The sequence below is a fragment of the Microchirus variegatus genome (assembly GCF_963457635.1).
Source record: "Microchirus variegatus genome assembly, chromosome: 5".
NCBI lineage: Eukaryota > Metazoa > Chordata > Actinopteri > Pleuronectiformes > Soleidae > Microchirus > Microchirus variegatus.
The window spans coordinates 15,747,514-15,764,752 of NC_139806.1; the positions used below are offsets into that span (position 1 = coordinate 15,747,514).

Here is a 17,239-nt window from a genome sequence, read left to right on the forward strand (position 1 = left end):
TTATAGACTGTGGTCAGAAGCCAGGACAGAAGCTGTAACTCTTATTTTTTTAGGGCTATGTTTTAACATAGTTAAATAGTTGGGTTGTACAGTTGCAAAGTAGTAAAAAAGAAAAAATTATTGTGAAAATGTTTTTTTTTTTTTACCCCACATATGCTTTGGAAATGTGTGGCACTCTCATATCTGTTCAAACTATTTTATCTTCGCTCCACATATTCTCTTTTAACCTCCACAGGCAGTCCAACTAATACCGCTTCACACTGAGAGCCCCGAGCTTCTTATATTATCATCAAAAACCTGCAGGAAATTTTTTGTGTGAGTGTGTCCGGGTTCGCGGTCGAGAAAAGCAGGTCACAAAGTGGGAAGGTGCATTAGAGGACAGATAAAAAAAGAGGGAGAGAAAGTGACGGATTGAATAGAAAACACGTATTGACACCGTCTTTAAAGGTCCCATATTATATCCTATTTCTCCAATCCTATTTTTAGTTCCAAGAACTAATTCCCTGGTGTCCTAATGAACATGTCTGTGACATACTTTGGTCAAAATACCATAAGGATGAAGCACCACAGCAGTTCAATCACCCAGCCATAACAGCCCTGTTTAGAACGCTCTGTTTAGTAGTATCTCTTAAGGGACAGGAAATGACATCAGCCACAGAGGAGCTACTGGGAGCTAACAGCAGTTTGGGAAATTTGGAAAAGTGATCATTAGCAGGCTCATTGCTGTCATATATAAAATGTATCCACTGGACAGATAAATCCAAGCTGGAAGCTTGTGTAGAACTCTGTGCTGCACTGTGGAGCCAAGAATAGAACTTTTAGCGGACTTCCGGTTTTCAGATGCCGTTGACCTCGGCAGCACTTTCGTGTGTTTTACGGACAAAGCGGAGCTCCGTAAGACAACAATTCCAGGAATTTAGCGCATTGTGACATAGCAATGAGTGCAAAAGTCAACATGGCATGTTTTATCTCCTGTACTTAGACTGAGGACGCCCACAAAAACATGAGAGAGTCATTTTTTTTCACATTTTGGCTAATGTTAGGGCCTCCAGAGTCCCAAATATAAGTATTAAAATGATTAAAAAGTGGATTTTGCATAATATGGGACAGTTAAATGCCTGTTTTTACTTATTCCACAGAACTTAGTCTGCCACGCATCTCACTGAGGCAGAATCAAACCTCTTGCCATCTGCACAGTGCACTGCACAGAAGCCAGGCATCCACTGCAGATAAAAAAAAAAAATCAATGCTAATGTGCCTTTTGAGTATGCTGGAGATGGATGTGATCAAGGCAGAAATACAGTACAAGCTCAGCAAAACCAATGAAATACAGTCAATTCAGCCGTTCCAATGATGTGGAAAATCTGTGTTCCAGTGCATGATGATGCTCTGTAATATGCAAGTCTAAAATAGAACAAATTCGATGTCGCCTGTCCACAGTGAAGTGATTTGTTCTATTTTGAGCCGTCAGTTTCAAATGGTGAATGATGAAGTGTTGCAAGCACTAGTGGAGTTGCAACGAGGTTACACAGTTAAACAGGTAAAGGATGTTTGCGTCAAACGTAATCATTTGTGCCATTTTACTCACCTCGACACACGTTGCCATTGTCGGGTTCAAATCCGGCCTTGCACGTGCAGCTACCGATGGGAACCATCCACTCTCCATCCCCGTTGCAGTAGAGCTTTATGGGGACATCGACTTCCTCAGAGTTGGGGATGCAGATCCCTCTTGCAATGACCAGAGAGGTGCTTTCAGCCCCTGTCATCGTCTCGGGAAAGATCGCGAAATTCTGTACCACACTTGGACACTTCTTATAAAAGACTCGCACTGATAGCAGGGACATGCAGGCACCATAGTCCTGAAAGGCCAGGTAGAAGCCATTTTTAGACAGTGGCCCGAAACTCCGCACCTCCGTGTTGACTTTCATCAGGCGCCCACCGAAATCCACCTGTGAGAAGCTTTCGTCTGCAGCGATCGTGTCCACCTTCAGGTAAGGGGCCTCCATCCAGAAGGCTGTGCCTTTAGTGGCAATGATGGCGTCGGTTTCGTAGTAGTAGAGATTAAATGTCTCTTTGCAGGAGCCAGGGACATTGGGAATGGAGCTGCAGTCACGCACAGTAAATCGAATTTCCACATAGATGCGCTGTGCTCCACGTCGATCAATAAAGGTGGTGAGGAGCCAGTTGTTTTGACTGGGCTCAAAGACATTACACACCTGGTAGGTCCTGATGGTGTTCAGGTTCTCATCATATCCACTCACCTCCTCCCACTAGAGACAGAGAGAGACAGAGAGAGAGAGAGAGAGGGGGACGGGGAGGGGAGTGCAAACAGTTGATTAGTAATCATCAGTGACAAAGCTGTGATTTCTTATTTTTGAAAGAGAATGCTAATATTGACTGAGTGTCAGAGAATTTTTGCATATCAGTAATCTCCCTAAGGCACTGCAAATTTGAGTCCTTTCTCTGGATTAACAGAAAAGAACCAGCCTGTCAAGCCGTTTGGCTCATTCGCGCATTGAGAAAACACAAAATGCCCTTTCTCTAAATCAAACCATTTTGTAAGCACAGCAAATGCAAAAACACAACCTTTCTGCCTTGTTCCACCTAAATATGCTCGACAGCTGTAGTGCGTGTGCCGCCACTGCATAAGAATGAGGCCAGTAATTACCTGTGATGTGCTGCGATTTTGCCACCTATGCCGATTGCGGTACGGCACTAAGTTGACCTATTATAAAATAGTCGAACAAATTCAAAATCATGCACTAATGAATTACAATTAGACAGATGGTGACTACTAAATGGCAGCCACAAGGAAGTACGGTGGAGAGGTGTTTGCATGGAAACTGAACTGAAATATGCTCCAAGTCTTTTTGGTTTTCGTTTTGTTTGTTTTTGTATTTTCGCAGGTGTGACCCACAAAATATGGTGGATATGGAGCATGAGAAAGCCGCTGAGGAAATATCTTCATGCACCAATGCCTTATGAAAATGTTTCATGAAAGATCAAAATGGTAGAGGCAGACTACTGATATTCTCAATACATTTTAATGAAAAATATTACTAATATGAGGGCTAATTTTAACAGGAGAGTGTACACAAAAAAACAAACCCACAGACTTTTTTATGGAATAGCAAAGGCGAATTTAAACGTTTTGTTTTTTTTTGGAAATTTCGCCTCTCACTTCAGGCCCCACCTATCCCACAACCACCAACAATCCAAACAGCTGTAGGCAAAGAGAAGCTAATGAGGTCTGTAGTGTTGTGAGTGGGCCTCCAGTCAGTTTGTGTTTCTTTTGTGCATACATCTCCCGGTGTTTCCTCTTTCTTCTGACCTTTATCGCCTCAGGTGCTCAATCAGGGCTAATGGAGAGGAAAAGACATCTCCATACTCGATCACAACTATCAGTCAAACGACGGTCAAAAGATAAGACGGGTTCACGGAGCGGTTTGAGAAGAGTGATAAAGCACATAATGAAATGCAATATGGGGTTCTGATATCAACTAAAATGATTTGGCCTAAGGAGCACACAGAGGCACCTGGAGAAAAACAACAAGGGTCGGGTGGGAGCACGAAGAGGGAAGAAGGAGAGGACACGTGGAGAGCAGTGACACTGCTGACATGATAAACGAGTTTACAGAAATCTGAGGTGCAAATTAAAGCCTTTTTTCACCACTGCTCCCTCTGTGCCCACTCTACTCCGCTCTCCCCCCACACCCACCCAACCACCACCGCCTCCCCCCCTCCTGCTTTCTTCTCTCGTCTCTGCTCTGTAATGACCATTCATCAGCATTACAGGAACCTGTCCCTTTCAGCGCTGCCTGTTCATTAATACAGCCAGCCCTAGGCTCCTCTGCACCCGTCTGCTCCAGTCTAGGAGGGGGTCCTGCCCGCCCCTCGTCTAGCCAAATGACCACCATCTTTCACACCAGAGAAAGGCCCGAGGCGTCTCCGATAATGCTCATCTAAAATCTGTCCAGATATTCATTGGCTTCATATAATAACTGCTACTTTTTAAAAAATCATAGATGGAAACAAACAAAACTCTTACAGGTACAGTTGTAAATTGACTATGCCAATCAACACGACTGATGTCCTTTTTTGGAATTCATTAATTTAAAAATGATTAAAGGACTCATATTATACCCTATTTCTCCAAGTTGAAGTAGTTCCCTGGTGTAAAACGAAACTTAAGGGACAGGAAATGACATCAGCCACAAAAGCTACAGGGAGCTAAAAGCATTTGGAAAAGTGATCATTTGCAGGCTCTAGCAGGCACGTTGCCGTCATATATAATGTATCCAATGGACAATTAATCCTCTGAGGCTGGAAGTTTGTGTAGAACTCTGTGCTGCACTGTGGAGCCAAGAATGGAACTTTTCGTGGACTTTGCGGACTTCCAGTTTTCCAGTGAGTCATCTTTTTTCACACTTTGGCGACTGGTAGGGCCTCCAGAGTCCCAAGTGATTAAAAAGTTAATTTTGTATAATATGGGACCTTGAATTAATTGAAAGACATGTGTCCGTCTCTACTACATTAGGAGGTGGTATGCCCCCTTTCAGGTTGTTAGTATCAGTTTAGCTTGTGCCTAGTTGTTGTGTACCACTCATAGTTTTTTGTACCATCCATGAACTTTACAACACCAAATTCATTAAGATAATAGAGCGTGAAATTGTGAGTCCAAATTTTGGCCGTTATCTTATCCAATGAGTTCCAGGTATTAGTCGGGGTGGAAACTGTGGCACATGTGCAGAGCAGCCAGGCCAGCATGAGTCTGATTTTGGCAGTCATAGTTTGACTCAATCCCATCATCTGGGCGTCTTAATCCAACTTTGAGAAATTTGTTTTAGCACAACTGTAGTCGGACTAACATGTTTAAATGCATTTTGAAAGACGGTTTTATTCAGACTAAAACACAAAAGTGTCTGCTTATCCTTTCGGTGCTTTGTAATCATCCACTGCTGATGGCTCTGTGTGTTTGCGCATGTGTGTAGTCGGAGAGCATGTTGTTTATAATTTGATGCTTTACCGACCACATATTGATTTTTGCTGCCAAAGAGCTCGAGGCTACACAGCACATTTGTGCCTCCACGTAGGTCCTCGACATTTGATTAGTCTCAAATTCAATATTATGTTCTATAACATTTTGTATTATCATCCTTTCCCAATCACGCATGGTAGGCTTTTAAGAGGCCTTCATGTTAGCAGTGCACACTGAACGGTCACGTAATGTTTCTGCTTGTTTATTTCTATTTGTTTACTCTTTCCCAGACCTTTTAGACCATTCAAATCAAATCTATCTTGTGGACTCTATGACGTCTCTCTGACCCCAAAGGCACCATCACCTGTCACCTTAGTGATAATGGAATTCCCTGGTTTTTGCATCCATTTCCATTTCAAGGACTTGTGTAAAATAACACTGTTACTCCTGCGCTGTGTATATTTAGTCCATGCATTATGAATTTAAGCGCAGATGTATGTCGCTGGCATGTATCATTCATATCAGCTGAAAGTGAATAGTGTTTGGGAGAGAGAGTGAGATTATCTTTGTATTTCAGTGGATTTCTTTCACCGTAGGATGCCGCCAAATGTTTTATTTACGATGAAGCTTTCAATACATGCATAAGAGATATTTTTCTGTTCCTGGCAGCCGGGTGGAAATCACCGAGGAAATTGCAAAGGATGTAAACTGCATCTTGATAACGTACGAAAAAGAACAATGGATTGTGCATATGACCAGCTTTGAATCTGTTTACGTGTCCCCCATAAAGAAAAGCTTCCGCTCAGATAGTTTTACTGTGTACATTTCTGCATCGTTCTGCAAGTTATTTTATTGTTGCCAAAACCACTGAACATAAGCTGTCTTGCTGATGAGACGCGAGGCAAGTATTTAGAGCCTCTTTGCACAACACTCATTTTCACGTCAACCAAATGACTCCACTCTAAAAGCTTTGCATTGCCAGTTTTAAAAGAGACTCTCTTCCCCTGCCCCTAAATGTCGACTGTGGTCATTGTCCATGTCATTATGGCTGCTCCATTTTATGAGCAGTACTGAGGAGATGGAAAAGCTATGGATTCACAGCATGCTTAATGTTTGTGTTAATGACTAGTCGCAGCTAGCTGAGCTGGAGAAGGGCGGGCGGAGGAAAGAAAGAGACAAGAGAGAGTGAGGGATAAAAGAAAAACACAGACGTGGCGAGGAATCAAGAAAAAGGGGGAGGCAGTAATATATTCAGGCCGATGCTCGTCCTCCCACAGTCTCAGTTTGCTGCCATCAGCCATCGATACTCTGCCCTCATAAAGGCCATTCATCACATTGATCTCCTGCCATTATCTTCAATGGCTAAAATAACACAGAGCAGCTCAGATGGTCAGTGCATCACTCTAGAGGACTACAGCAGTGAGCTTGAGACGAGACAGTCGCAGAACAGGGAGTGCAAACCTGTTTCAGAAGACGGATGGACCAGTAATGGGAGAAATGGGTCGGACTAATGACTCATTTGGAGCAGGCATGGTGGGACCAAAACAGGAGCTACCACATGCATGCGGCAGGATTCCAGTCAGGCTTAATGCATAACAAAACCAGTGTGGAACAGGTCTGGTCTGAAAACAATACAAGTCCATATCGGCATTTTTACCACTGGAATGATTTCGGAAAGAGACAAGGAAACTACTTCCTTTCACTGTCAGTGGCTGGTCAATTTTTTTTTTTTTGCAGGAAAATTGTGAGAATGTCATTTAGTCTGCTTTTTCATCAAGTAATATAAAGGAAGGACATTGTGATTAAGTGGGCCAGTGAAATATACATACAACATTTTCTTTCTGTTTCAGAAATATTGCATGATTAAATCTAACCAAAGAATGTCTCATTTTAAGAACAGGTGTTTTTTTTTAGACTTCCTCTGCCCTGTACTCTTTACTCTCTCTCACTGCAAGAAGTCTTTTCAATCACTTTCATTGTTAAATCACAAGAAATCTCAGGAAAAACCACCATACGAGTAACATCAAATGTTCCAACATTTAGCCACTATTTCTTTCCTGGAGCTTCATTTATTTGGATGAGATGGGGCACTGGTTGCCAAGAAGAGAAATTTAAGAATGAAATATGTGCAATGGGAATTTTGTCCCAATGTACTGCAAATCTACCCTCAATCATGTAGAACTGCCAACACACTTGGCAGCAGTTGTGTGCATATACAAAAAGATGAGTCTTGACTACTTTTAGCTCATCATTCAACTTGAGTCAATTCACACCAAGAAGGAGCCTCAACTATAGAAGCATCTATGGGCCGATCTTTAACCTCCAGTCTGCTGCGTGATCATCTGGGGAGGAACAGTCACAATCAGATCCTTCAGCACTAGTTAATACATGCTCAGACATACTGAGCACAGATGGATGATAAGCAGCTCAGAGCATTTCAACATCCGAAGCTCCTCAGCCTAGACAGGTCTGCAAAAAATGCCATGGCAAATAGCTGATGAGCATCTGACAAGTGTTTCTGGACTCACTCGCAAGACTCAATCCAACTTTTTTGGAAACATTAAAGGTCTCATATTATATCCTATTTCTCCAAGTTAACCTAGTTCCCTGGTGTCCTAATGAACATTTCTGTGACATGCTTTGGTCAAAATACCGTAAGGATGAAGCACCACAGCAGTTCAATCACCCTGCCAAAACAGCCCTGTTCAGAACGCTCTGTTTAGTAGTATCTACTAAACAGATCCACTGGACAGATAAATCCTCTGAGGCTGGAAGTTTGTGTAGGACTCTGTGCTGCACTGTGGAGCCAAGAATAGAACTTTTTGTGGAATTCTCTGGTTTTCGAATGCTGTTGGCCTCGCCAGCACTCTCGCGTGATTCACGGACAAAGTGGAGTTCCGCGAGACAACAATTCCAGGAATTTAGCGCATTGTGACGTCCCAAGGAGCACGGAAGTCAACATTGCATGTTTTATATCCTGTACTTAGACTGAGGAGGACCACAAAAAACATGAATGACATACTTTTTCACACTTTGCCGAGTGGTAGGGCCTCTACAGTCCCAAATATAAGTATAAAATGATTAAAAAGTTGATTTAGCATAATATGGGACTTAAAATAATATAATAATAACAGAGAATATCAATTTGGGCTGCTTCACTTTCACTGTATTTCATGGAGAAAACAAGACATTTGCACATTCCCTTTTGATATAATACAGCTACCAGAGACATTGCTACCCAATAATAGTATGGATGGCGTGTTCTGTTTGCATTTTCTAAACCAGAGCGAAATAGCTGGTTTGTGAGCACTTTCTACCCAAGAGTTGTCTGTTCATCTATCATTACAGGACTAAAACACGTGGGTGTAGGAAAGCAGGAGATTGCTTTTCATACTACAGGCATCAGATGGACATTTCAATAATGATCCTATTTGTTATTCGTGACAACATATCAGTCCACTGTACTGAAGAAGGGGAAGGTATCTTTTCTTTTCTTTAATAATTATGCATGAATAAAATGAGCATTTAAAATGAAGACAGGAAACAACAGAAAAGGGAATGGCACAAAGTCAGGTGAAATTCACATTGACATATTCAGAAAGGCCAAGGTCTCAGAAGGACAGTGGCTTATAGGAATATGAAAAGCTGAGACAGGGAAGAACTGGAGATGCCCTTGCCAAAAGACGCTCTTCTCATTTTGCAGAGCTCGCTGCCGACAGTAATCAAAAGCTACACATCTTTTCTTTCCAAAGGCTGTTTGAAATCCCTCCGACTTAATGAGGATATTTGCGTTTTGAACAGTGGGGCTGCTCCTTAGAGCCAAGTGCAGGGAGTAAAGCAACAGTTGGTTGTGCTGCAGCGACATGAGCTAACATTCCCACACAAGCGCTGAGAAACAGGCTAATAGTCGCCCCCCCCCCCCCCCCTTGAAATTCACATTTTCTGAACGCTATGTCTCATCATCTCCAACCACACACACCAAGTCATACTGCAGCCTCTAAAATATGCAGTGGCATGATTGCTATTATCATTTCTGATCAGCTGTGTTATTGAATGAGGGCTGCCGTCAGACCAGTTGCATGGGAATGATTATTTTGCGGGGCATCTGAGGCCTAGTTCCGCCTGGCTGAATGTGATGGATGGGGAGGAAATGGTGATGTCTGAAACACTCCCAGTCCTGCCTCATCCCAGCCACTCTATAATTACAGTCACACAGTTTTTACTGAGCCCAGACGATGCGCTGTCCATCAGTGACGGAGCAAGACCTGCGTCCGAGCCACACCCACGCCCCCCACTAAATGTTTAGTGACCTGAAGTATTAAGCAAATGAGTTAATACAGATCTTGCAGAGTATAAAGAAAAAGCCTTTTCGTTAGATTTTAGGCGTTTCCCTCTCCCACTACATTCAACTTTTGCATTATTATTATTATTATTATTAATAATTATAGTTTTGCAAGTAAACATAACATTCCTAGATATCACAGTCATATCATTATACGCAATTTTGGACTGTTTACACCTTGCAAACTTTAATCTCCCTTCAAAGAATAGTACAATTTGAAAAGCTAGCAATTTAACCTCATCATTCCTACATAAATGTTTCTTGGTTTTTTTTTTATATATGTAATTACAAAGCCAAGCAAGGTTGCTTAGCAGAGAAAAGTATGTGGTGCATCAGTCAATATTTTGAACACAAAGCAATTAAATATCACGTGGCATTGATGGGAACGTGTTACGACTCACCTCTGAAACAGGCAAAATAAAAGACAATAGAGTAAGAGAAGGGAGGAGAAAGAGAAGGGAGTGGAATACCTATAAGTTGAAGAAGGGAAATCCAGAGGATGAAGACAGGATGTAAGGAGCAAGAAGAGAGTAAGGCCACATCCACACGGAAACGCCACGAAACGCATACAATCTTTTTTTCTTTTCCCGCTGTCAAAAAGTTTCCCATTGTTTCAAGAAATATCTCTGTCCACAGGGAATCCCCCCCGTCCCTCAAAAAACAACAAAAAAAAAACTCAAAACGCTGCAGTACATACGCCTGGACTGTACAACGCCACACCAAAAACATAGAAGAAGACGTTGTCAGAGTCAGGGGAAAGAAAGGGAATTACGATCTGTTTGTTTATGTTTTGTACACTCTTAGAAATAAGGGTTCCAAAAGGGTCCTTCCACAAGGGCTGAGGTTCTACCTGGAACCATTTGCTTCTGAAAAACTCTTTCCAGAAGAAAGGATTTTTCTAGGGTTTAATTGACAGTAGTTTCTCATCCTTCTTCATCCTTTTCCTAAAGTAGCATATTCGCTAGTTCGGCCGGCATTTTGAGATTTTCAAAAAATGTAATTTCAGGTCCGCTACAACGCCATTACTGTGTGGACATAATGCCTCTCCAACAAAAAAAGAAAAAAACGATGCATATTCACCTAAACCCCGTTTCCGTAATTGTAAAAAAACAAAACAGATATGGATGAGATAAGAAGGGGTAAAGAGAGTGAGAGTAATTTCACAAAGGGAATGAAAGCTGCCACACTGCAGGCTCCCTGACGCCCGAGGCGAGACCATTTAGGGACGAACCACAAAGAGCATGTCAGCGGGGGACAGGCAAATGGCAGGGTATAGGCTTTGGGATGCAGAGCCCCTGTCTGTCTGCATATATTCTGCAAAGAAAGTCTGCTAAGGATGACACCTGACAGCCCCATCCTCAAGTCACAAGTCAGTGATAGAATGAGGGCTGAGGTCCATGTTGGTTTGGTGAAGATAGAGCAGAAAAAGTCTCTATTCTTAGGACAGAAAAGCTGTGGGAAAAAATTTGGAGGGCAGGAATAAGGGAATTTACTGCTATTTCTGCCAGCTGTGTGGGACTGCTGAAATAGCAGGTACTGCAGGTACTGGAAGACACGTAATAATTTACACACACAAGTTCAGCCACTCCTTTACGCTCCTCCAAATCCATAAGGAATAGGGATAGACTTCATTCTCCTTTGAGCTCCACGTCATTTTGTTCTTTTATTTATTCTCTGATGAAAAAGTCTGGTTCTTGATACATCCAAGAGAATTCTTGCATGTGAAATATCCAGGGGAAAATCCACAGGAAGGACATCAATAATAGACGGAAAACAGAAAAAATGGGGGGTATAGTAAAAAAAAAAAAAAAGGGTATTGTAAGAAAAAAGTCAAAAGTGGCACACAATTTCAATTTTGAACAAGCCTGATTTAGCTTGTAACAATATTTCTTTTGTTTTGCACAAACAAGTGAAATATTCCGCTCCGTCTGTCACAACAACGAAGAGTTGCTGTTTTCTGGGCCGCGTCTCATTTTGCTAATGAGATCTGAAAAGGTAAAAGAAAATTTACAGAAACAAAAAGCTTGGAGCTGAAAAAAAACCACAGACTAACAAAACACAACCCCCAAAAACAAAGACAGAGAAATACACTCACAAAAACAGCCAGTTATTTGTTGTTGTCTCGTCATCGCGCTGAGCAGAGATGTCTGAGCTCAGAGCCAATTCATCTCCATGGCTATGCACGTAATTCGTACTCAGTAACCAGGTTAAATAAAAACACAAAAAATGAAACAGGTCTCCCACTGACACTGACTGATATGTGTATTTATATCCATAAAACACACACTATCTATGCAACAAAAAAAAAGAACTCACACTCTAATATACTCTATGTTCCTACTATATTAAGCAATGTTATGTGCCCAGAAAATAGGCCAGCTGACTTTCTAAATATACAGAATGACCAGGTTTTTAGGGCACATACCAAGATGAAAATGCCAGGAATCACAAACATGATTTTCACCCCAATGAGAATCTTTGGGATGTGCTGGAGAAGACTTAATGTAGCGTTGCAAATTACAAATGACAAAATCTTAGTGAGAATGATTGCAGCTGTGGTTTGAAATAAACCGTGTGAAATTGCAAAACATATATCAACAATTCCACTCTGACAATTTTCATTTTTACATGGAGTTATTGTTGAAAGCGTGCGAGTATCACTTGCGATGAAGGCACTGCTCTCACCTGGCCTCTGAAGCACAGCCAGCATGACTCACTGTCGTTTCTCTATTCCCATTCCATTTTCAGCTCAGGCTCTGCAGGTTCAAAGTTCACCTCCATCCATCTCTTTCTTTTTTTTCCCCTTACTCCTTGTCCCTCAACCTCTGTATTTTTTTTTTTTTTGCTTCTCATCTCCCGCCCGACTCTTATCATCCACATTCAATCAACCCCTTTCTCCTTTGCTCTTTTTCATCTTCCTCAATTTAGCATTTTTCCTCCCGTGTTCCCTTCCACACATTGAATCACTGCCTCTCCGTCTGTCTGTCTGTCTGTATGTCACGGCATGAATAATTGAGGTGTATTGAGTGTGGTCAGCATATGGTGAGGTGGCCGTTATGGATCTTAAGGAAACACTGAGTGTATGCTGACACCTGTCCATTTAAGGCCCTCGGGAGTTTTGCAGAAGCAAAGGGTCCCGCGAGAGAAGACAGGGCAGGACACAATCAACTCTCCTCTGCACACACGTGCAAATGCAGGTGTACACCCAGTAATTTATGCCCAAGCACACACAAGCCCTAATGTGGACACACAAATGCACGCAAATTCAGACAAGTCAGGGTAAGACCCATTCTGTCTCCATCCCTTCTCATGCACCTGCCACCAAAAAGGAATCCGAAATCTCCTCTTTCCTGCTTCCTCATGTCTGTCATGTCTCACAGCATTTATCCTCCACACCTCCCACCTCCCTGGCCCAAGTCTGCCCCGCTTCTCCACACTTGACAGCACCCACAGCCTCTGTCAGCACAGCCGCCGCCACCCAGCCGACCCCATAACCCCCCCTGGCATGCTCTCACCTTAAATCCTGGACTCCGTCTGTGACCTCCAAGAGTCACATGAGTTAACCGAAGCTCCCCTCCACACACATATCCACAGCTGCTTTTCTTTCTTTTTTACCCCATTCACACACACAATTGATCTTTTACCCCCCTGACTCCGGTTACTCCTAATCCCTCCCTGCCCCCCCTCCTTCCTAATCCTGCAACCTTTCAGCCACACTACCATATTTCTCTTCCTCTAATCTCTCACCCTTATCTCCTTCCTGTCCTGTCTACCCCTCTCTCACACACCCACACAACACTAGAATGGTTCTCTGGGTTCCCCTTTTATCTAGATTATTCAAGAAGAAACATTAAAGTAAAGAAACCCCTGTATCTTATTTTCTAAAAATCCATAAGTGTGTTTTTTCTGGGGTGTGAGCATGTTTTTTTTCTTACAGCGAACCTAACTACTGGAATTATGTCTTGAAGTTAAGTCTTTAAAAGGCATTTAAATGACCAGTCACTTTTTAATATCAAAAAGGAAAAAAGCTCACAGAAATAAAAACTTAATTTGCAGGTTATTAGGTGCACCTTCTTAACTCGATTATAGTTTATTCAATTGCATGGTCATTTTGGAGCAGTTTAAAGCGCCTTATTCTTTACAGAGCTCCCCCTACAGTTTCAGAGTTAACACTATACACTACACCGCCGTAAACATCCATCCATCGTCGACCACTTATATCCTCAATGTTGTAAAAAAACAGAGCTGGCAAACACAAGACGTGGAGCCATGTCCATGCTGGTCGGCATACATTTTGCATGCTCCTGTGTTTTTCAATTCTCGCCATTTGCAAGAAAAAAAAAAACAGTCTGATGGCCCTCGCTCATCATTTCCTCTATCTCGCAGTTTTTGCCGAATCTGAGCTACCAAAAAAAATACTTGATACAATAGCCGATACCTAGCCAGGAAGCTTGTGTGTGTGTGTAGTGCCAGGAAGCAATTCATATTTCTCACAAGACCTCAGACCGCACCACTTTTACACTAACACAGAATAGAGGGAGTAGAAACAGACCCCAATCTCCCTGCAGCAAACCACTTAACCATCACGATGACTCAGAAGCTGTTAAATTAGAGTCAAAATCCTGCAAAGCTCCTCTTTCAATGTGTAAACTTAACATTTACGTTCCTCTATGAATTCACTTTGAATGCAACTGATGATTAGAAGCTTAAATTAAAGTGAGGTGCATCTTAAGCCGAGTGTTAACAACATATGGGTGGCACACAAACGTTTCCTGTGGGCCTAACGGTGTATAGTTCCAGTGCTTGTTTTGTCTTTTCAAAGAGTAGACAAGCAGCCTTTCTCGTTTCCTATGTTTTCTTTTATGTTCCCGCCTACATAAATATCCCACATCTATTGTCAGTTGTTGTTGTTCTTTCAATCCAGCGCGTCATGCACACGAGAAACCAGATTACCACGAGAAAACGGTGTGATCATTAAAACCTCATATTACACTACAACAGGTGGGTAATCTCATTACTCTGGCCCCACTATGTCTCAAATCTATATTGATCCATATTATTTAAAGGGGACACATAATACCCCATTTCTCCAAGTTAAACTAGTTCCCTGGTGTCCTAATGAACATGTCTGTGACATGCTTTGGTCAAAATACCATGAGGATGAAGCACCACAGCAGTTCAATCACCCTGCCAAAACAGCCCTGTTCAGAACACTCTGTTTAGTAGTATCTCTTTAGGTCCACCTTAAAGGTCCACCTTAAAAACAAGTAAAACGGAACTTAAGTAACAGGAAATGACATCAGCCACAGAGGCTACTGGGAGCTAACAGCAGTTAGCATTTGGAAAAGTGATCATTTGCAGGCTCTAGCAGGCACATTGCCGTCATATATAACATGTATCCACTGGACAGATAAATCCTCTGAGGCTGGAAGTTCGTGTAGAACTTTGTGCTGCACTGTGGAGTCAAGAATAGAACTTTTCGCGGACTTCCGGGTTTTCATATTTGGGAAATATAAGGATTTAAATGATATGATAACAAAGTTGATTTTGCATAATATGGGACCTTTAAGTTGGGTGTTGCAATGATTTTGAGGCATCTATGTAATAGAGGGAAGCCAGATTTAAACGATTACTAATCAATAGTGTGCATACGCTTTCTACACAAAACATAAGCCTTTCATGCACTTGTAAGGATGAGCAGATTTAGTATCAGCCCGACAACTTCACTACTGCTGCAGTGTCACTTTCCATGTTTGTGGGGGTGGGGGGGTCATTTTGTCATGCATGTAAAAATGATTTGGAAACACCTGCTACTCATTACCATGAAATAGTTTCATTTCTCCAGCATCAATCTTCTTGTGTTAACTGATTTTCTTTTAATAGTGTAACCTAATAAGTAAAATCATTAAGATGTGTGTATGTGTGGGGGATAAAAGTGTGCTCTTTTTTTTGCTGTACACATCTGTTTGCCTCATGAGCTCTCCTGCTCTCGAGTAGATGCTAATGTAGAATGTGCATTTGCATACCACCACTCAATTTTACACCCGCGTGGCCAACCCTGATACGTCTTCATGTTTGCACAACTGGAACTAATGACACTGCTTTCACTATCCTTCAAAATAAAGCCTGTAAGGTCAGCCAAATACAAACACACACACATGCGCTTCTTATAAACTCTTCAAGGAATTACAGGACATTAATAATAAAGTGCAGCCAGGGTACAAAACTAGGGTACTGTGAGTGGTCAAGAGGAAGGTTAATGAGTTCAAAAAGAGAACCACATTGTATACATACAGTATATGCATCAAGTCCTTTTCACACTCATGGTTATATGCATTTGCCAGATTATATTTAAGCCTACCTTTGCTTGAAACCGATGCATGACATTTTGTCTATGATGTGAGAGATGCAATAATGTGCCCGGCTTCCCATTAAATGCTTAATTGCAAAGTCAACGGCATGGTGCACAAACAAATTGATGCACCTGCAGCCCTCTCCGAGATGAGAGCTGCAGGTTTAATATCATTTCATATTAAGCTCCCACGCGGCAAGAAAATCAATTTGAAAGCCGCTGCATTTAGTCAGTATGTGATTATGTGCATGTGTGCGAAATGTGCAATTCAACAAAAACCACACTGCATCTCTGACACTTGACGCCAGCTCAGCCAGGACAGCTGTGTAGCAGGGTAAGCTCTCACCAGTGGACGGGATGAGTCTTATTCTCCCTACAGCAGGTCTCCCCCCTCACTGAACCGTTATAACACGAGTAGCTTAAAAAAAAAAAACTATGCTCAACACAGACAAGAGGCTCTGTGTGCCTGCCTGGAGGCTTTCTGTACTGAAAATGCTTTGATGGAAATAGCACAGTAGATGTCTTAACTCGGTAATCTTCTTTTTCCACAGTGGAAAAAAACAATATGACAATGTGAGGCTGCTCCGTGAAAACATCCTTGCATGTTGTGTAAAGCTCCTCCTCCATTGGTCAAGAAAGCCCACCGATGACATCTGTCATGACAGCGGCGTTCGAAAGAGGCTTGTGTGATGTTAACTGGTGTTATTTCCACATAAGTTGTGCAGCAAAGTGTATAATTTTAAAATTAAACAGGAAGGACACAAGGTATTGTCAAACTAATCATTATCCTGGCACAATATAATTACACATCAGCTGCTCCTTCCAAGCTCCTTTTAAATTGAAGTCTCACAAACTCATCCTATTATTTTCCTGCTGCTAATATTCACGGTGTGAAGTGAAACAATTTATCATGAAGAATTCTAACACATTCGTAGTGTACATGCATTGTAGAACATGAAATGAAGTGCTATTTTTGTTACGTTGATAAAGTCATGAGACCTCATGATCCCAACCCCACAATTACATTATATTTGTAGTGTGGTTCTGGTCTTGGATTAAGGATCTGTAATCTACACCCTATAGCAGGGGTCTCAAACTCAAATGACCAGGGGGCCAATGCACATCTATTGTGGTCAAGAGGGAAAAAAAAACAACTGTTCACAATATTGCATCATGAAATCACACGTATACTTAATAATACTATTCATGATGCAAAATTAATGTATTAATATCAAAAACAGACATTTATTTTAAATTACATAAATAATAGTGTGGACAACTGTAATTAAAATTTGTACCAGGAGCCGTTTCGGCCACTGCCATTCGTGCCTTGGGCCCTAACAAACAAATTTTATATGTAATTTAATGTTGTCTATGATACATTTAATAATGGGACAATTATGACCAAATGTCTTGTTATTACTGGTTTGTGCCTCAGCTACACACAGTGTTTAAAAGACGGTGAGGCCATGTTTTCATTATAACATGATATTAAGTGGGGGGGCGCATGTAATCGATTGGGGAGCCGCATGTGGCCCCCGGGCCGCCAGTTTGAGACCCCTGCCCT

General features: G+C 41.9%; 1 protein-coding gene across 2 annotated transcripts in view; it reads right to left on the bottom strand.

The window, feature by feature from the left end:
• Positions 1-17,239, bottom strand: part of LOC310927929 (ephrin type-B receptor 1) — a gene marked incomplete at both ends in the record, with an annotated part of 159,675 nt that overhangs the window by 90,969 nt on the left and 51,467 nt on the right. For both annotated transcript variants that reach the window (XM_083890359.1, XM_083890360.1), the window contains one exon: positions 1,589-2,270. In XM_083890359.1, the coding sequence (XP_083746485.1) occupies positions 1,589-2,270 (682 nt within the window). The remainder of the gene's footprint in view (positions 1-1,588; positions 2,271-17,239) is intronic.